Below are 22122 nucleotides of genomic sequence, written 5' to 3' on the forward strand. Positions count from 1 at the left end.
CTGAATGTAAAGTAATATGCCAAACTCCAGAGACTTACTTAGTACGAAAAAAAAGTAAAATATCACATTAGTAATTTTTAAAATACTGATTACATGTTACAGTGATAATATTTTAAATATATGGGATTAAAAACATTAAAATTAATTTCACCTGCTTCTTTTTACTTTTTAAAATGTGGCCCCTAAAAAATTTAAGATTACATCTATGGTTTGCATTTCATTTTAATTAGCAATAATCGCGCCTTGGATAAACCTCATTGGCTACGATACTGCCACTGCGCCAAGCTTTGCATTTCATTTTAATTGGGCAGCTATGTCCTAGACTGTTAAGCCCCTTGATAGCAAAGCAGCATTTGTCTTACATTTATGTCCCCAGTTGTCAGCACAGGCCTTATACATAGTTGGCATTTAATAAATATTTGTTAAAGAAATGAATCCCAACCTTTATTCTTCAAAGTGGTCAAATTTCAGAAATGTGTAGAAACTTCTCTTTTTGGAGTGTTAGTATCTGAAAAAGAGACAACCCTTGTTGGGAAGAACAAAAGTTTTTAAAATTTTGCCTTGGGAGAAAAAAAATGGCAGAAATAAAATATCTCCGGGCCTTTGAACAGCTTACCTATCTGTTGGAGGTGGGAGCTGATAATGCTGGTGAAGGAATCATGGCCGAGCACCCTAATGGGTTCTGCTCTGCTCTCCTGGAGAGTTGTCAAGAGAGGAGCTCAAGCTGAATGTCTGGCGGAGAAGGGAGTTGTAGAAACAGTTAGTGAACCTGGAATTTGCCCTCTTAGGGATGTTCTGCTTAGACTCTTCCTTATGATTAACAGAGCTGTCCTTGTCTCAAGAATCCATCCTGGCCCTTTCTGTCTCCATTTCCCCATTTAGACATGACCCAAATGGAAGCCTGGAACTGCCGCTGGGCCACCTTATTACTTGAAGACCCTTTAAGCTCTGCAGTTCTTTAATACATTATTTGTTTAATGAATGGTTTACCAAATATTATTTTAATTTGGCCAGGGTCTTACATGACTTATATTTATGGCTATATGTTCTTGACTGAAAGTCCCTTGGACCTATCTCAGTTAGGGTCCTGGAATCATGGTAGATTAGCACACTTCCCAGAGATCAGGTTCAACTTTGAGACCAGGTTGTCTTTGCAAGAGTTTATTAAACGATCTCAGGTCTCCCCTCTCCCTGCTTAGAAAATAGAACTGTTAACCTACTTCTCTTGCCCAGAGATGTGGTGAAGATTAAGAGAAGTGCTTTAAGTTCTGCAGGAGGGAAGTGCTCTTTCAGGGGAAATTATTAGAGGTCAAAGTGAAACTCTTCCCCTACCTTTGAGATGTTTGTTTTAAAAAAGTAGAAAGGAAGATGTATTCCAAAGATGACACTGCCAGTATTCTTTCAGGTTTGCATTTCTTAACTGTGGCAGTATTTAGCTTTTTCCTTTTAATTGTGGTCCACTGCCTTTTCTCTCTGCCCTCAGAGATAAACAATCCAGAAATCTCCTTTCTGTGGAGAATTGTGGAGCCCGTGCTTTGGTTTGACTGCTGCAGCAGCCTCACGCTAATCAGAATCGCAGCAGGCCTCGTTTTATGAGCCTGAAAGAATTAGTGCTCCCAGGGGGCTGAAGTTCCTTACCTGCTGGGGAGCTACAGATTTCTGGTTTGAAGCCTGCCCTCCTTTAGGATCAAGCTACCTTTCCTTCCTTTCTCACATGAAAACCACCACGTCCTTTTGCTTGTGGTCCGTGGTACCTGGCATGTTGATTTTCTTCTTTTTCTCTTTTTCTAAGTGCCAGTAATGACAATAGATTTTTATAATTTTTGTGTTTATAAAAGTAGAGTGTTATCATTTGAAATGATAATCTATCTCATGGAGGCTAGGAACAGAGTGAAAAATAGCAGGTGGTAACCTACAAACCAAATATTCTAATGTGAGTTTTCTAAGCAGTGTCATATGCTTAGACTTACTGGCACACCTGGTATGTGGAACCAGCGGGGTATGTGAATATAGAGGGAAATGACTTTGCACACTGGGATAGTGGAGTTCAGTAGCAGTGTAGGTTATAAGTCACAAGGTGAGATGTGTACTGTGTATAGTAGAAATTTGTCTCTTATCACCACCAAACAACTTAGCAGGTTGGCAGCAAATGTGGCATTCTCTTCTGTTGCTCATAATAAACCATGTCTCACCTAGCACACTATTAGTGTGTGTAGTTATTATAACATAAAAAGAAAAGCTCGTTGAGCCTAACACAAATGTCTTCTGTTGAGGAAGACAGAATCATGTGGATTACCTTATAGTCATAATCTTTTATTTTTGTTTAGTACTGTTGTTTAGGGCTTTTTTTTTTTTAAGACTTTATTTATTTGAGAGACAGCATGCGTGAGCCCGGGGTGGGGGTGGGGGCTGAGGGAGAGAGAGAAGCAGACTCCTCGCTGAGCGGGGAGCCTGATGCGGGGCTCGATCCCAGGACCCTGGGATCATGACCTGAGCTGAAGGCAGACGCTTGACGGGCGGAGCCACTCAGGCGCCCCTCATTTAGCATTCTTTCACTAAAGTTTGCAAACTTTTGGTACAAACTTCCAGTTGTGAATAAGTTCTGGGAATCCAATGTATAGCAGAGTGACTTTAGTTAGCAATACTGTATTGTATACTTGAAAGTTGCTAAGAGAGTAGATCTTAAATGTTCTCACCACCAAAAAAAAATCGGTAATTTTGTGAGGTGATGGAGGTGTTAACTAACTTATGTGGTAATCATTTTGCAATATATATATGAATCAACTAATCACATTGTACACAATGTTATATGTCAATTATATCTCAGTGAAACTGGAGAAAAAATGGTAAACATATACACAGAAGCATCGTTTGAAGTTCACAGGGAAAAGGTTATAATTTCCGTTTGCCATTTGTAGATGAAGAAACGAAGGTTTACAGAGGTTAATGACGTGCCAGAGCTGCACCAGTAGTAACCTGAGCTGCTTGGAGACCTTGGGCTGTTTGATTCCTGGTGTAGTGCTGTTTCTCCTCAGCTCTGAAGCCCATTTCAGTAGTGCTTCATTTTATTCCAATTTAATGGAAGGCCACTGTTAAGAACTCCTCTGTGTACTGCAGCGTCAAAGGCAAAACGAAGACCTAACAGTGTGGTGGCCAGAGCCCTGGACCAGGAAGTGCCAATTGTGTTTTCAGTGCAGCTGCTGGCTTTGGGACTCTGGGTAATACTACCTCTGGGCCTTACTCTACCATACTCTTCCATAAAGTAGGACTTCGGAGTCCAGTAGACCCTTGGGTGTTACATAGGTAATCTTCTCTGCTTGAACTACTTGTGAGTGACTGTAGTCTTTCATAGACATGAATTAAAACCATGTGAAGGGATTGGTGTCGGGAATTGTATTGTAACTAGTAAATTGAGCCTAACCCAGCTCAACGTGGCTGTGTTCCCTGTGATTTCTATATACACAGCAACTTTTGTGAAGTGATAAAACTTTGCATATTAAAAAAGTTCTGTAAAAAAAAAAAAAGCCAACTACCTTGTAGGTGACTTTAGTCATGTATTTATAGAATCACTCCGGGTCCGAAAAAATGACCACTTGGAGCTTTACTTCATTTTGTGGGAGAAATCATATTGTATGGAGCCTTTCATTGGTGAATCCTTGAAAGCTTTTAGAATGTCTGCTACGTGTGCTCTTCTAGGTCTTTTCCAGCTCTGGAATCCTGTGTTTCTTTTTTTTCTTTCTCAGCCCAACAGGGGCACAAAACGTCCCCGGGATGATGAAGAGGAAGAGCTGAAAATGCGTCGGAGGCAGGCTGGTCCCCGAGACCGTGGCCGCTATCGGGAAGAGGAAATGGCAGTGGTAGAAGAAACAGACGATGACAAAAAGAGACTGCTGCAGATTATTGACAGAGAGGGCGAGGAGGAAGAGGAAGAGGTAAGGTGGCAGGCGAGGCTGGCCCTGATACGCGGTGTCTGTAGAGTGTCATTTTAGGTCAAATACTTCATTTTCTCTGAGCTTTTCAGCTTCATCTGTTAAACAGGGCGAAGAATACTTACTGCACAGTATTGACGTGAAGGTGAAGTGCGCTGATGGAGTTGGGAAGCATTTTCAAAGTGTAAAGATCATTATAGATAGAGTTTTTAAAGTCTTCTGGATTATGTGTCCTAATTGAGGCCCGAGCACTGGACTGTGGGGCTGTTGCTGTTGACTGAGGAGGGTCAGGGAGGCTTCCTAGACCGGGCACACTGAAGGCACTTCCATTTTTTAATGTAGTCAGTAGTCTTTGAAAGAGGAGTGGCATTTTATCAAACTCGTGGAAGGAGGCTTTTCAGTTGAGATGGCATTAGCAAAGCAGCAAAGGTGGAGAAGTTCAAGGTGGAGCTAAGAGGTTAGATATTTACGTGTAATTGAGAAAGTACAGTTTAGGAAAAGAGGTGCTATTTGCTGTTCCTCAAGATGCCTTAAGGCATACTCATTCCTACCTCTGGACCTTTTGACTTCTGTGCCCTTTGTGGAATGCTCTTCCCCTAAGGCTTTGCATGGCGGGTTTCTTTCTTCTCATGTGGGTCTCAGTTCAGAGAAGCCTTTCCTATCTCTCAGGTAGTCTGTAAGTCATTCTCTTATCACTTTGGTCAGTATATTGTCTTCATAGCCCTTACTGTGATCTGAAATTCTGGTTTGTTTATTTTACTCATTTGCTTTCCTCCCCCCCAACCTCTTCCGAAAACAGGGACTGGCTTTGTTTTGTTCACAGCTGTATCTCTAGCACTCAGTGCAGTGCCTAGCTCTTGGTAGGCCCTTGATAAATATTTATTGAATGAATAAATGAAGCTAAAAAGAGTAGAGGTAAAATACCAGTGATTAAAAATAAAATGACCTTACCTAAGTGTCTTTTTATATCCATAAGTGTTAACTTGCATGTTATTTCACCCTGGCATTTTGTTCAAAATGAATTATGGAAATGGATTCTTAAGAGCCAGCTGTTTTTTGGTTCCCTGAAAGACATGATGCTAAGTTTGGATTTAAAAAATGAAGCTGGAGTGTGAATCTGAGAAGGAAAAAAAAATGGATTCATATTCCAAAAAGGTCTTTACTGTGTTGTGACAATAACTCTCTCATTAGGATTTGTACAAGTGCTAATTTGGGGGTCTGCCCCTAAAAGATGGTGACACTTTGGAAATCTGTGGTGGGAGACGGTCCTGAATTTCCTCTCTGGGGGCAGCAGCCCTGCTAGGCTTAGACAAACCGTGTGTGTAGCACATCTTCTCTCCTTCCTTCCCTCTTGGCTCCCCCTCCCTCCCTTCTCCCTCCCTTCCTCCTCACTAGCTTCGGCTCAGTCTGTTAGCCCTGCAGCAGCAGTTAATTGGCAGGTATAATTCCCATGTAGGGCAAGGCTGGTACTGGAGGATTAGGGTAGTAGCTGTCATGGGTAAGTGGTTTCTAGCCTGGGAGACAGAAATGTAGTGTGGGACCAGGCCTTCTGTTAAGGGACAAGGGAAAAAGAGATCGCTTTGTAAAAATGACACATGGAAGACTACAAGTCCAGGACTTATTTTCTCTCACTGCCACCAAAGTCCCATTTGATGAAAAACAAGTGATGTTTGCCCCTGTAAAGTCACGTGGACTTGTAAAATATTATTGTCCTTTTTGTGCTATATCACCAGCATTCATCTTTCTGAAATCTCCCTCTGGTTTCTGACGTTGAGCTATTGGAGATACTGCTGTGGTCCATGACTAAGACTGATAATTCAGTTTTCCCCCAGTGTTGGAGGGAAATTAAAAGAGGGAAGGCCAAACTCTGGAGAGGCTAGGATTTGGGGGATCCTGTGAGAGCTGTATTAACACTATTACATTTTTTTTCCTGCAGGGTGGGCAAGATGTTAGCTAAGGGAAAGAAAAGAAGTGGAGATTGAGGTTGCTTGAAAGTGATTTAACCCTTCCTAAAAATTTAGATTACTTAGTGAAATCCTCGTGATACATTGGGTGCATCGTGCTTGTTGCTAGTAGTAACAATAAGGGTTTATGTTAATGTAGTGTCCTATAGTTTGTAAAACAGTTTTATGCACCTCATCTCTTTAGGTCATCTCCATGACCTTGAAAGAGAAAGGTAATATTTTTGCCCTCCCTCTCTCCCTGCCTGCCTGCCTGCCTTCCTTCAACACATCTTCCCTGGGTGCTTGCTGTGTGCCGGGCACTGTGATGGGCACTGGAGAGTCAGCAGTGAACAAGTAGACATGGGCCACCGAAAGGGGTGTTTACTCTGGTTTGGGGTTGGAGAGATTGTCTGGGCTAGATCCTGCCATACCTTCTTTATATGGGTCATGTGAAGGATTTAGAATTTTATTCTGAATGCCAAGTGGATGAATTCAAGAAAGACTTGTGAGGTAGAGTCTGTTGGACTTGGTGAGGGTTTGAGGATTATATTCAGCAAAGTGACATCGCCACGTGGCTAGTAAGTAGTGAAGCTTGACTCTGAGTCTTGACTGAGCCGGGGCACTGAGTTCGGTTTGTGAAGTTTCTCTTTAAGCTACAGATACTGGGCATGGGGTGGGAGTCCAACAGAGGTCCTCAGGAGCCAGGAGTCATTGATAGAATCTAAGAAATCTGTCATGCCACAAACGAATTTATAGATAACTCCTACTTAAAACCTAATATATGTTGGCTAACTGAATATAAAAAAACAAAACAAAACAACATATGAACATTGAAATTTAATAAAATAATAGCTAACACTTTTGAGTACTTACACAATTATGAGATGATTCAGTGCTTTCCAGAAGGATCAGTTTCTGGTTCTCTTAATAGCAGTCTTTGTATTGCTTTTAGGGGTGAGTTGTGGTCAGTGGCCACAAAAGCTGTGAAGCCAGGAGTTGGATGTCAAGAGAGGCAGAGTGCACTGTAGCGTGTGACTCTAACCTTGAAAAGAAACTGAGGAGAAAACATTCTTGAAATTTTAGTGTAGATTTTTTTGGGGAAAATGATTCCGTTTACAAAAATTCATTTTATTTACGTTTGTAGTTATTATCCCAGTGTTTGAAATAAGAAAACTGTATGGTCTACTAGTTTTTTATGTCTCCCCTGAGTGAGGTTACTAAATTCTTGATGCTATATTGGGCCTCTCTGATTTCCTTCCCAGCAGCTAGTAAGAACCTGAAACAGTAATGTGTAAGAAATGCAACGCAGTGACTGTTGCTGATGAACAAGCATTCTTATGGTATGGGCTGTACAGAAATAGGCTGTGAGTTGGATTTGGCCTGTGGACTGGAGTTTGTCCACCCCTGGCGTGGGGATTCCCAAAGATTGAGGTCCACTGTCATCGACTCAGGGTTTGACCTTGAACGAGTTCTTTTAAACCTGAGTGTTATCTTACCTGTAAAACAAGGAGAAGGATGGGTAAATATTAAATTAAACTATCTAATATTGTTGCTTATTCCATGCCATGCAGTATGCTCAAGAAATATTTGTTGAATGAGCTAGTCTTTAAAACCTTAAACCGAGCTTCCTGAACTAGTTGTGAGACAGAGTGATACGACATAGCATGTGATCTAGACCCTTAACCTTCTTTCCAGCGGGGGAGATAAAATATGTACTGTATATTTAACCCGGAAAGGTGAGTGGCAGAATGGCCTGAAAGAGCCATAGAAAAGAAGTAGTGATTAGTGAATAAGAAATCCCTTTGGACTGAAATTGTTGCTGTTTGTTTCCTTTACACCAGGAGGAACCACTAGATGAGAGCTCAGTGAAAAAAATGATCCTTACATTTGAAAAAAGATCATACAAAAACCAAGAGTTACGGATCAAGTTTCCAGACAATCCAGAGAAGTAAGGCTCTGTTTCGGTGAAACCCTCTTTCCTCCTACATGTTATGTTTGTTATTTTTGTTTTGTTTTTCATTTGTTTTGCCTGCTTTGGTTTTTGTGATTTGTGTCAGGAGTCCCAGGACAACCCACATGTTTGGGAAATCACTGGAAAGACTCACAGGGCTCAGAGTCAGTGGTACTCAAGGGCACACAACAGGATCAGCAAAAGGGAAAGACAGATAAGGCTGGACTCTGGAGAAATTCATGTATAGGCTCCTTGTCTTTTTTCTGCCTGGGTTACAGGCAGACATGTTCCTTTCTCCAACAGTGAAGTACATCAACACGTGTGTAGTGTTTCTGTCCAGGGAAGCGCATTTGAGTGAGACTTAAGAGTCCAAGATATTTATTGAAAACAAGTTATGTAGGCCTTCTCTGTCAGTAATGACTATCAAAATTCCACACTCCCAGAGGGAAAGCAGAAGTTAAGTGCTTCAGGTGGGCGGAACACCCTTATCACTTAGGGAACCTTTCAAAAGCCAAGTTCCCAGATACCAGCCTAGGACTAGATACTTGTAAAGATCAGGTCTACTCTGTTAACTCTTTTCTGCATTGTTCTTCTCAAGGCGCAAAGAAAACTGACCATGCCTGTCATTAGTGATAGCTTTACTGGTGAGAAAATTTCAAAGGCTTTGTGGTTAGACACATATGGGTGTGACTCTTAAATGACCTTGAATAAGTCACTTCTCCTTTCTTAGCCTCAGGTGTCTCATCTGTATAAACCTCCTTCACAGGGTTGTTGTGAAGATTGAGTGAGAATGATGGCAGGTGTTTAGCTCAGTGCCTGGCATACAGTTAAGTGCTCACGGGATGACAGTTCATGTGATTGTCACTGCACCAGCACCTCTGTGTACTGTGAGGTGCTATCATGAGGAATCTGGTGTCTTTCAGTCCATCTTGACAAGTACTAACATGGAAAGATCACCGGTTATGTGACCAAAAAAATCAAGGTGTGGAATATGTACAGTATGTTTAGGTAGGGAAAAAAAATGAATTCTAACTAAAGGAATTGCATATTTATACAGATTTTAATGGTCTAAATCTCTCTTCGCTCCCTGTCTTTCTGCCTCTCAAGACATACACTTTTAATAAATCTTAATAGGCCCAAGGCCCCTGGGCAATTAAGAGTTGAATAGTACAGTCTTTGTACTCCAGTTTATAGGTTACTAGGGAGACTGACTCTAAATGCAGGGTAGAAGGAAATATACTTTAAAAGAGATAGAAGCAGAGTGCTGTTAGAGCATGGGGAAAGAAGCCATGAATACCAAGTTGGGGGCTGTTGAGGGCTTCACAGAAGAGGTGGTATTTGAGCTGGGCCTTGAAGAATGATTTTTATTTTAATAGGCAGAAGAGAACATGGAAAGGCCTTCCAGGTAATGTGATTAGCGTGAACAAAGGCACAGAGGTATCAGAGGGCATAGAGTCCTCATGGCAACCTAGTGAGGCTAGTGTGATTCAGTACGTCCTCTCTGTCCTGTAGATGAGGAGGTACAGAGAGAGGAGAACCTCGTTACTGGACCCAGGCCGCAACCCTCTTTGATCAGAGCTCAGCCTTCCTAACACCAGAGTCCTGTCAGTTTTGTGCTGACCTCTACCATATCGTAGCACTTGTCATACTGCATTGTGTCTGTGTATGTATGTGTTTGATTATACAAGTGATACATGAACAGACAGTCATTATAAAAAACACCAACAGTGCATAAGTAAAGTAAAAAATGAAAGTTCTTCACTTCACAGACCCCCTTTCCATTCCGCTACCCGGAGATAGTCTCTGTGAGTATTCCTTTAGATTGTTTTCTGTACATATATTTACATATGTAATTTTTCCCCTTCCTAAATCATACTGTACATATTCTGAACCTTGATGGTTTTACTTACATAACAGGAGATCTTTCCATGCATGTTTACCTTTTGTTTTGTGACTGGTACGGCGTGTTTTGTGACCGGTGTGGCGTGTTTCATGGTGTGGAGATACCGTGATTTATTTACTATTTTTCTTTGGATGGATATTTGGTTATTTTAAATATTGACTTTTGTGAACAATGCTGCAGTGAATGTCTTAGTGTGCATTATTTCTGTGGGATAGATACCTAAGTGTTGAATTCTCCAATTGAAGGGAATGTATTTTAAACTTTGATAGCTCCTGCCAAATTCCATACCCTGGCCTTTTATTCTACCAGCAGGTCTCTTTCCCTAAATTTTTGCCCATGGTGAATGTGATCTTTGTCGTTTGTTCTATTGTTATTTCCTTCCTCAGTGGTTTTCCTGCATTAGACTCTGTGCCTCTCAGGAGGTAGACTGTGTCTTGTTCGTTTCTGTTTGTAGTACCTAGCACAGTTCTGGCCATACTGTAAGTGCTCAGTAAACAGGAGAGATCTTACATGGTTGAGGTTATCCATACTACATTCCCATTGCTTGGAACCTGAGGATACATTATGAGAAAGCTATGCTATAGGTTGATAACACTAGAAATTTAAGAACCACAGTACTTTTTGGAATGCCAATATTGCCTTTCTCCGCTTGTAAGTATACTTCTGTCGGTGTAGAGCAGTGAGTTTCTGCAGGTTATATTCACCATCTACATCTTAGGTACCACAGATGCTCCAGTGTTACAATTCATAAAGTGGTTTTAAGAAAATGTTATTGCATTAAAAAACAACAACAACAACGTTTTCCATCCAAATTTATACACTGTTTTAGTTTTTAAGTCACAACATTAGAAAATTGAAATTATGCATAAAGAACATTTTTTTTCATATCTAAAAGCAGGAAACTACATTGTGTTTTAACCTTGAGTTCTTGAATTCTTACGGGTGCAGTGTCTTTTATAATTCTCTAGACCAGCGAGGTGCAATTAAGATGAAAATTGCTAGAGCATATTTGAATGAAACTTTCCGGTTGAGATCAGAAATGTTCAAATTTATTTTCCCATATATGCAATTGTCATTTTGATTGCATACCCAAAAATGCCTCTCTTCATTTGGCTGCATTTCAGATTCAATTGACAATTCTTATGCAGCGTCTACTTGGCACTGTGTGATCATTCTCCCAAACATCACATGAGTAGAGTGTGCTCCTTTTCTCCTTCTCTTCATTTTTGTAGGGCTGGAATTACTTAGTTTATTGGTTCTCAAACTTTTTAGTCTCAAGACCCCTTTGCACTCTTAAATTATTGAGTACCCCAAAGTGCTTATCTTAGGAAATTTTAGAATATACAAGCACACATTTCATTAGCCCTCAGGGCAATGATAGCACCACGTGTTGTGTAGCCCTCTGGAAAATTCCACTATACACTCCTGAGAGAATGAGAGTGAAAAGGCAAATAATGTTTTGGATTTACCATAAAAATAGTTTTGATCATATAGGCTCCTGAAGGATCTCTGGCCAGCTCCTACCCCACCCTGGGGTCCTAGGACCACACTTTGAGAATTGCTGATTCATTTGGGTGGAAGAAACCTCATGCTTCCTATGTATTGATAGCTGGTTTTATGATTGCAGGAGAACTCATTGGTTTCTGTTGCTTTTCTGGTATTTTTGACTTCACTGATCATTTGCTAATATTCACTCTTGTGGTTGAAGGAGAACATCATGCTGGTCTGAAGCAAATGTACATGGGCAGATGAGGAGAATATTCTCTGTCATACCAGATGGAATTGATGACCCTGCCTCAGCCTGGGTTACTGTTTTAATATGTTGCTCTATTGCTTTCCCATTGACCTCTAACTTGATCCTTTCTTCCAGTTGTGCATCAGCTGTTGCTAAGGGTATGCCTAATCCCTAGATAGTCAGTCCTTTATAAATGTTGTAGTGTGTGCTTTAAATGAGTAGGCTTATTCTTGGTCAGCCAAAAGAGAAGAAAATTTTCCTTGTTATAGCAGAGCAGACTTGAGGGTACCTAGATGTATTGAGCACCTGCTATGTGCCACCTGTTGTTAGGCACATTATATTTATTATCTCTTTTAATCCTCACTATAATTCAGCTAGGAAGCTTAAGGAAGTTGAAGTTTAGAGGTAGGTTAGTTAATATTTTCCATCTCCCTTGTCCAGACTGGGGCCCTGTTCCAGTAACAGTTTTCTTGGGCAGCACTAGACATCCTTACAATTAATTGCATTGAATAGATTGTTTCGATTTGTGCCTTGCTAGAAGCTCCATGAGGACAGCAGCTGGGATTGTGTTGTTATTTGTTATTTCCTCAGTACCTAGCACAGTGACTGGCACCTAGTATGTGTCCCATGAATGCTTGTTAACACACTGCTCTTGGTGACACAGCCTATAAATGTTGTGGCTGGGGGTGTAACCCAAGTCAGTCTCATTCCCACGTCCAGGGGTTTCCTACTCTAGTTCATTATTAATGTAACATTGGACCCCAGTGGTATTTTTGTGATGTTTCCCTGCTCACAGTTGACTTTTTGCTTGTTTTGTTGGTTTTGTTTTGATAATTTTATGACTTTCTAAACTTAAAAACATTGGGTTAAAACTGCGTAGTTGGAAGAAGAATTTCCAGGTTGGAAGGGACTGAAAGGTGCAGTCCATTCTCCCTCTCCTTCTTGATTTTTTTTTTCCATGTCACCCTTTATTAATTACCCCCAGTGACAAGGATCTAACTTTACAAAGAAACCTGTTTCATCTTTGGCAGCTCTGACTCATAAGATTTCAACTCGGAATGAAAAAGAATTTTGACACATTCTTTTATGAGAGGATGTCTAGACTCCTTATAATCTCAGTTGCTTCCCCAAATTAGTTTCCATAGCCCTCCTAAATAAAGTATGGTTCCTGTAACAGATGTCGTATACCTTAAGGGTCATCTGATCTGCGTGATAACTTATATTTTCTTCTAAGCAGGCTAAAACCACAGCAGCTTTTGTGGCAGCTGCTTTCCTCTGCTCCTTCCTTTAACAGGTATCTGCTAAATTTCTTTGGTGGACTAGGGAGTGTGCCCAGTGCTGGGTGTCCGGAGATGAAGGAGTAGTAGTCTCCGTCCTGGCAGAACTATCTCATGGTCTGATTTGTATTGCAGTTACAATTGACTAACACCATCAAGTCCTTTCTACGCACGTGCTCTTACTCAACCGTATCTTTCTCACCCGTACATTTGTACCTGACTTTATGGTTCAGTGCAGTGCTCGGTGTGGATCCTAGGTAATTGTCTTCCTGTTAGATTTGGCCCATCATTATTGCTTGTCAGGAACTTTTTGAAATGATTTTGTCAGCTGCTGTGTTCACTGTCTCTACATAAACTTTGTGTTATATGACGTTTGTTAAGTTTGCTGTTTATATATCTTCACCCAAGTTGTTCATCAAAAACAAGCCTAAGGGGCACCTGGCCTGACTCAGTCAGAAGAGCATGCGACTCTTGATCTCGGGATCATGAGTTTGAGCCCCACATTGGGTATAGAGATTCCTTGGAGTCCCGGGATCAAGTCCTGCATCGGGCTCCCTGCTCAGCGGGGAGTCTGTTTCTCCCTCTGACCCTCCCCCTTTCATGTGCTTTCTCTCTCTCTCTCTCAAATAAATAAATAAAATCTTTAAAAAAAAAATAAAATCTTTAAAAAACAAAAAACAGGCCTAAGGATGGAGCCCTGTGGGATACTACCAGAGGCTTCTCTTCAGGCTGACATTCATTCATTGATTATACCCCAGGTCCCCACACCTTTTCCTTGTGCTCAACGTGACTTTGCTAAGTACTATTTAGTGCCCTTGTCAGTTCTTCCCAATGAACTGTAAAAGGCTTTTATCAAGTTACTCCCTAGTACTACTCATGTAAGGCAAATAAGCCTTAGGGATTTGCTGAGCCTTTTAGGTTCAAAGATTATACAGATTTACTGCCCCAATATCTGAATTCTATGCCAGCCCTTCCAAGTCATGATTCTGATTTGACTTCCATGCTTTAGGTGATAAGGAACTTACTGATCTAAAGGGTAATCTATTTGTAAGCATAGTGAAGGAGCCTTAAAAAAACTGTGGAATCTTGAGAAAAATAATTTTGAAATTAGAATAATAAGCAGGTGAGAATAGACAAGGAAGCATTGGAAAAGAAGAACAACAGAATGTTTTGTGGTAACGGGTAAAATATGCCACAATAATGTGGAAGCGTGGTCCTGGCTCAGGAATTTGCAGACAAATCTGTGAAATGGAGTGGAAAACCCATAAAAAGATTAGAGTACACATTAAAATTTAGTGTATGATAGAGGTGGTATTTCTTCAGATCTGTGGAAAAAGGATAGGTTATGGTATTGGGACAATTGGCCAAACATTTGCAGAAAATAAAGTTACATCTTTGCCCCATTATCATATGCTAAAATATACCTCAGATTTACTTACTCCTAAACATATAAATATGTATAAACATAGAGATAGTATATCATAAAATATATTTGGTCTTAGTGTAGGAAAAACCTTACTCAGGGTGCATGTAAGATAGAGTTCATAAAGGCAAAGATTTAACTCCTTAGGCTTTTAAAAACTTTTATGTTAAAAAGCACAATGTACAAATTAGAGGGCAAATATTTTTCGTTGCTTTATTTTTTTTGTAACATATGGCAGAGATTAATTTTCTTAATGTATAGAGTGCGTATAAATCAGTAAATAAGATGAGCACCCTGATATAAAAATGGTCAAAGGAGAAACAACTAGTAAACATTAACAGAATTTTAACTTAATATCAGAAGTGCAAAATAAAAAATAAGTTATATTTCTCATCTCAAATTAGAGGAGATTTTAAATAGATAATACTGGTTTTGAGGAGGCTGTGGGAGAAATAGGCACTTCATAGACTGCTGGTACCTTTCTGGCAGGCTAGAGCAAAATCTGTTAAGTTATGTGTACTTTCTGACTGGGCACCTTCCTGGGAATTTATCCTAACAATAATTATGAATACATACATTGTAATGTCATTTGTTATAAGGGAAAAGTTTGGAAACCATCTAAATGACAAAGGGGGATTGGTAAAATAAATGATAGATCCACACAAGGAAATATGATGTAGCTTTTTAAAATGTATTATTTAGAATAAACATTTCAGATAGGCTTAATCTCCTACACCCACTCTGGGATTGATTGGTGGTTTCTTCTTGGAACACTGTATTGAGAAGGATTCTGAAGTGATGTCTGGGCTCAGCAGGGAAGCGCACTGGGTTCAGTGAGGGATTTTGCCATGGAAGGAGAAGGAGTGACAAGTGTTCGATACTGGCTTTTCCTGTTGTAGAAGAATGCTTAATGATAAGGGAAGTTGTTCAGCCTATGTTAACAACAATGGCAAAAATTGAATATAGAACTGTATACTATGTAGGCTACTTTTGCGGGGGCGGGGGGGGGGTAGGCTATGAGTTGAGAAAAACTCCTTAAACCTACCAGAATATTATCAGTGGTTATTTCTGGTCACCGAGATAATGGATGGATGATTTCTGTTTATTTTTTGAAAGCTTGTCTTTTCCCAGTTTTCTATAGAAAGTAGTATTTTATAATTAGAAAAAATATATATAAATGTTATGATTAAAAATAGTAATGGGGAAAAACAGTGGTAAGGATATTGTCTGAAATACAGGCATGTTTTTAAAGAACTATAGTCTCCAGAGTTTTTTCCTTGCAGAATCCAGATTTCTGGAGAGGTGGTTTTTGCCCAGCCCCTCAGCATCTGAATGAGGCATATGTAACTTCAAGAGTCACTGCTTATGTTCCTTTTCTTTTTTTAAATTAAAGCATACTGATATAAAATTAAATTGAGGCCATTTGATTAAGCAGGCATCTGTGGATATATAGAGACAAAAGATATAATTTCTATCTTTAAGAAGCGTACATTCTAGAAGGGAAGATCGACATAATAGTAACAGCAGTGGCAGGAGAAGAAATGAGAGCAAACGTGTAGTGCTTTTTATAGGCCAGGCATTTTTCTTAAGTGCTTTATTTATTCATTTACTCTTTACAGTAGACCTGTGAGATAGGAACTTTATGATCTTATTTACAGATGAGAAATTGAGGCATGGAGAAGTGAAGTAAGTGACTAAATCAGGTTCAAACCCAGGCAGTCTGACTCCAGAGTCTGTTAAACCACTGCTGGGGTGCCTGGGTGGCTCAGCTGGTTGTGTCTGACTCTTGGTCTCAGCTCAGGTCTTTTTTTTTTTTAAGATTTTATTTATTTAAGAGAGGGAGAGGGAGAGAGAGAGCGCACGTGTGAGCAGGGGGAGGGACGGGGTAAGGGAGAGGGAAAGAATCTCAGGGAAACTCCACACTGAATGCAGAGCGTGACACAGGGCCTGATCTCACAACCCTGAGATCATAACCTGAGCCAAAACCGAGAGTCAGATGCTCAACTGGCTGAGCCACCCAGGTGCCCCTCAGCCCAGGTCTTGATCTCAGGGTCATGAGTTCGAGTTCAAGCATGGAGCCTACTTCAAAAAAGGCAACAACAACAACAACATGTGCAGTCTCTCCTTGGGTTACTTGGACATGATAATACAGATATCCTTTCAGATCTGTCCTCAGTTACTCTTCGGTCAGGTTTTGTTCAGTTGCTTTACATGGATTGGCTCACTTCCTCCTCAGAGCAAACCTTCCTGTCTTGTTCATCAAAGGCTTACTGGGCATCTCTGATATGTCAAACACCGGGGGAGGGCTGGGAGAGGTGAATGCAGAGCAGTTTTGTTCTTAGTGCGTGGGCATAGGTTTGTTGAAAGGTTTGGGTGTGGAAATGTGAGTGCAGTATCATGCTCTGTAAGGTGTGGTGGTGATTACAGGATGCTGGAGACCAGCGCTGCTTTACTTTGGGATCTGCCCCCTAATCAGCTTACTGAAGGGAGAGGGTTTGGAGGAAAGCAGGGTATTTTTGGATGGCAGGAAAATCTCAGTATCTTCCTTTGGGTGAGGGGAAAAATTGGCCCTCGATCTGAAGTGGCAGGTAAGAGAAACCCTTTTTGGGTTAGTAGGATAACTGTGTCAGGGCAACACAGTGGTCATGGTAGCTAATCCACAGGACTGGTGGGCAGATCATTTAATGCTAAAAATGTTTCAGGAGCCTCTAAAAGGCAACTTGTGACTGCAAGAGTAAGGGGAACTCTGTAATGAGATCTGAATCCAAGATTGATTTTTGTAATGAGGAAATCGATTTCTCAAGGAAATTGTGTGACAGTATGATGTTTGGATGAGTGTACTTCCTGGTTGGTCTGTTGCAGACACTTTGACAGATTGTTTCTCTGTCTGGATTATGTTGCTGTTTGCTCCTCAGTGCTGATAAGTACCCCTTTCCTTTCACTGATGCTGTCTTGTTTTCCCCTCCTAGGTTTATGGAATCCGAGCTGGACCTAAATGACATCATTCAGGAGATGCACGTGGTGGCCACCATGCCAGACCTGTACCACCTCCTGGTGGAGCTGAATGCTGTGCAGTCTCTCCTTGGGTTACTTGGACACGATAATACAGATATCCTTTCAGATCTGTCCTCAGTAGGAAGGCTGACAGGGTGAGGGAATACTGTTTACTCTCTTCTCCTGTCTTGTCTCTGCTGATGTCTGCTGTCACGTGTGGTGTTCTATTTTCATTCTAATTATCTCCCGTCTGGAAACACACGCTGCTCTTTACTCATTTGAAAATCTGTTTTTATCTATGACTAAATCTTGGGCAATCCTTAATTGTCCTATTTTCTCTTATTAGTGCTGGAATTCATTGTGATGTATCTGTTCATACCTTAATAGCATTAATTTCTCAGGATCTTGATTTTCCAGGTCCATTATAGCGGCAAGGCCAGATAGGATTTGAATCTGTTGATCTAGACATCATTCTGCTAACAGACGGCCCAGTGGAGTTGAGGAAAGAGGAGGCAGTGAACCATGGTAGAAAGCACACTGGAATGTCCAGGAAGAGAGGGATTTTAATTTTATTTTGTCCAGTACTACGTTCCCTATTCCTTAAAAAAGGCTTGGGCACAGAAACACGTAATATTTGTCGAATGAGCATTAGAACTAAACAGATGATCTAGCTTTGGCTCCCAGCTTCATTTCTTGTATGAAATTTGATGCCCCTCCAGCCCTCAGTATTGTCCTCTGCAGGAGTGGAGTTAATAACTTTTGCCTTTCATTGTTATGGAGGATTAAAGGAGACCATGTGAGGACTAAGCAGTTTCTGATACACAGTAGGCACTTAGTGGATGTTACTTTTACCTGAATCTGAACCGTGACTTCCAAAACCATTTAATACGTTGTCTTTGCTCTCAGATGTGCAGCAGCTTTCTGCAAACGGCTTTTGATGTGCCGTTGGTCGGGAATATGTTCATTAAAGCAAATTCTCTTCCAATACTTTTTCTGTTTGAATCCAGATTTCCGAAGGTAGGAGACAAATTTAGTTAGTCTGCCTGAGTGATATTCATGGGGAATCTGCTGCTGCTTCATGTTATTTTCATCTTCCTGGTAATCTCTCTCCTGAGAGCATGTCTGACTAGGTTCTTTCCTGCTTGATAATTCTCATAGAAATAAATCAGTGAATAATTTTAATGCAGGTTTCTTTAACGGTGCTCTTAAGCCATTTCTGAGACTTACAAGGTTAGATAGTACTAAGAATCACTCTTGTCAGTCCCCAGGTTGCTGAGTGTGTTCCTCAGGGTTTACTTCTGGGTTCTGGGTTGTACGAGAACCCTGGTTGATTACCTTGTTTCTGGATCAGCTTAGTATAGGGTCTCATGAATTCATGCAGTAGACATGCCTTGAGTGCTTATTATGTACCAGGCACTGTACTAGACCCTGAGGAACCATGGACTAGACTGGATGTCAAGCAGCATCAGTCAATAAGCATATATTTGGGTGTCTACCATATGATCAGCCCTATTCAAGGTACTAACCAGTCCTCACAGAGTTAGTAAGGTAGAAGGAGTTCTAGTTGTGACTTTACATTTTAATTCACCTACAGAATGGTAGATTTTCAGGATCTAAACAGACCTGAGAGATGACTTAGCCCGGTGCCTTATTTATTTATTTAGTGACAAATCAGAGGTCCAGATGTTGGACAGCTAACTGTTGAAGTTGAGGCTGGCCCTCTGGGCCCCCCCAGTTTCCAGCCCAGTGTTGTTTCAAGTGCATCTTGAGCCCTCCCCCTATAGGATTTATTACATCCCTGACAGAGTTGCATAGTGTCATCTGCTACCTTGTGTATTCACACAGGAATCACCAAGTTGTTTCTGGAAACACAGCTCTCGTTCTTTTTTCTGTTCCTGCTAACTCAAAGTAATAGTAGCAGCTTTCGGAAGATCCTGACATTTTGCTGATTCACCAGCCTGGTTCCTGCTGGGGAGAAGAATGACACAAGGAGTGCTGTTCGACATCGGCATACTTGGGAAAGGCAAGGGCACAGATGTTCCAAGTTGTTAAGTTCTGGTCTTTAAAAAGGAGAAGAACAAGTCCCCCTATAATAACTTTGACAGACTGCCATTTCCCTCCTGTTTTCTGAGAGCTAAACTGCGTTTTTGTTTTTGTTTTTTTTTCCCCTCTAGTGTGCCAACCTTCACCCTCCTGCCCTAATGATATTTTTTAAAGTCTGATTTTTAATTATGCCGTACATCAAATTTAAAGTGCATTTGAAATTTTTTTAATTACCTAATTTTAATTAGCTGCAGCAGTTAGGGTGAATGTCATCGTCCTCAAAGTACAGTTTTTCTTGAAAGTGGTTTCAGGAAAGGGTAGGCCCTCTTGACTTGTGTCTGACACATCCTCTACTATTTCGGGACATTGATCTCCCAGTAGCAATGCATTCTGCTTCCTGTCTTACCTGTGATCTATAATGGAGATTTTTCTTCAGAAGACGCTTGTTAACAATTTACTGTTGTACAGCTGTAACTGCCCGAAACACCTTACCATGAATAAACAATTTCATGGCAGTCATGACTTAAATTTTTCATCTTCTTTAGCTCTTCATTTATCAACCAAGACCATACGTGGCTGGTTGTGCTCCCAGCAAGCCCAGGTCATCTTTGCTTTGTCCTTCTCTGAGAAAAATAAACTATAGGGATTTTAATTGGATCAGAGGCTGGTTTGTTGTAACCTTAAGAAGCAGAGTTGCGAGAAAACAGCTTGTGCCTCATCCTTTCAACCGTGAGAAGCAGCTTCAGAGTTTATTCTGGCGCTCTGCATCACTGCTGCTCGTGAGGACCTGTCAGCGCTTCTGTGCCTCGTCTCCCCCCTTGAGAGGCTGGAGCCCACCGTCGGTTGCTGCAGAGTGGAATTCTGGTCTGTGAAGAGCATCTCTGGGGGTGAGGGACAGAGAGGGAGGGGCACACCCCTCACACAGTACTGAAGAGTCACTCTGAATGTGCTAGAAGGGAACACAAGGTAGGATCCAACAGCTGCTGCCTTTTAGAAATACTGCTTTTTAGAACCATTTTTCCTTTGAAGTAGGTCATTTAAATATGTTTAGAGCCCTTTTTTGTGAACCTTTTGGAGTGTTTCTACAGAAACATAAAATCAAAGGTACATTTAAAGATATTTTCTTAAGGTACTGCTAAACAAACAGTTTTGTTTGTTATTGTTTGTTTGTTACGCTTAAGCCGTATTTCCTCATTTTGCCTAAAGGAACAAGGAGGAATAAAACAAGGGGAAGATAAAACCCCAGATGGTGGCTCATCACCCCTTTTACCACCAACAAAAAAAATAAATCACAGCACCAAATCCATAAGCATCCTATTTTTGTATGTCATTAGCTGTATTCTCAATTTGAGTGACAAGTCAGTGGAATCCTTTCTAAAGTCTTTGTGGTAGATCATGGCATTTACGGGCTTCCTCCTTTTTGTGATAAGCCCCGTTGGGTCCTATTGGGAAAACAAGAAATAATAACTCCAGTTGAGCAAAAACACTTACTTACTTACAAGTTACTATGTGTGGTAAGTGCCCTTGGAGTATTAGGCTCATGAAATGCCATTGGAGTTTTGAGGTGTGAGTCATTTCTGGCTTGGGGGTGAATAGGGAATTGGGCATTGGAGATGGGTAAGCTTTTGACAGATGTGGAGATCAGAGTGTATTTCGAGTTTATTTTCATGGTCTGTACCTTGCCAATGCAAATTGCCATTCCTTACATGCTAGAAGCTGATGTGCTCATGTAATCACTACAAACCAACCAGGATATCAGGCTCATGACTTTACTTAAAAAACAAAAAACATCAAGACCACTGCTTCCCAGGTCAGTGCTCTATTCTTTAAAAAAAAAAAAAAAAAATATATATATATATATATATATTGAGTAAACCCAGTTTGTTCAAAGTCTGCTTTGTCTCCACCTGTTTGTGACTCAGAAAAACTAGGTCTCATTGTAATAATGTCAACCTAAGGCATTATTACAGTGGGTTGCATACTAATATGTGGGAAGGGAGAAATTTGTTAGTTACAGAGGAGATCATTGGTGCTGATAGGACAGCTTTTTTTGGGGGGAGGTCTGGGATAATTTTAGGAAGTAATTGTTAGCGCTATTCCTTTCTAAACAACTGCCTAATTTTCTTAGACTCTAGAAAGCCAGGAGGACCTGCAAAGTTGTCCTGTTGGATTTTGTGAAGGATTACTGTGGGAATTGGAAAATAAAGAGCAGACAGACTTTTTTTTAGACCAGCAGGGATCAATTGAATTTGAGCAGTTGGGTCTGAGAAAGCTAAAGTGGAACAAACTGACTGCAACACACCATATTGTCCCAGAGGGTGTGTACAATAGTCAGGGGTGCCATGTGTTAGAGCCCCAGTGTTAATGAGCAGGAATAGGGCTGGGAAGGGTTTGGGCCTCTTAAGGGCTTTCTTCTAATTGGACTGGGACAGAGTTGGCTATTGCTCTAGTGCTTTCCTGCAAACACTGTCTAACAAGACTAGTGTATCTTGAACCGTTGCTTTGCTGGGAGCTGTTCTCATCTCGATATTTCCAGAATCAAAACTACATTGAAGAGAAGATACTTTTTTTTCTCATCAGTAGTCTGACATGTCTGATAATCTGTGCAGATAAGTCACCCATTTTTCTGGAGCCTTTTAAGTATGCTCTGAAGAAAGGTCAGGTAAAAAGTGCCAAAGTGGCAATCTAGGAAAAGGACCTCTTAATATAACTTTTGATCTTGTTTATGAGTTTTAGGTGAATTCCATGCCCCTGGAAGATTAGGGTGGTTATAGCCCGCTTTGGACATCTCCCCTGTGGCAATATAGTGCCCCTTAGCCATTAGTAGGTACTTACTGAATCTTGAACGAGTGCATTTTCTCCTTCATATTAGTTTGATCTAGGTTTGGGAGAAAATTAAGAGTCCAGGTTTATTCTAGGTAGCT

At 40.8% G+C, this 22122-nt stretch overlaps 1 protein-coding gene and 1 pseudogene across 1 annotated transcript in view; one reads left to right on the plus strand and one right to left on the minus strand.

The window, feature by feature from the left end:
- CTNNBL1 (catenin beta like 1) overlaps nt 1-22122 on the plus strand; it is a 161698-nt gene that overhangs the window by 28976 nt on the left and 110600 nt on the right. Inside the window, exons 2-4 of the mRNA XM_027623383.1 lie at nt 3744-3932; nt 7714-7820; nt 17131-17270. Coding sequence (XP_027479184.1) covers nt 3744-3932; nt 7714-7820; nt 17131-17270 — 436 coding nt within the window. The remainder of the gene's footprint in view (nt 1-3743; nt 3933-7713; nt 7821-17130; nt 17271-22122) is intronic.
- Nucleotides 135-287, minus strand: LOC113938868 (annotated as a pseudogene).

This window comes from Zalophus californianus, chromosome 8, assembly GCF_009762305.2.
Source record: "Zalophus californianus isolate mZalCal1 chromosome 8, mZalCal1.pri.v2, whole genome shotgun sequence".
NCBI classification, from domain to species: domain Eukaryota; kingdom Metazoa; phylum Chordata; class Mammalia; order Carnivora; family Otariidae; genus Zalophus; species Zalophus californianus.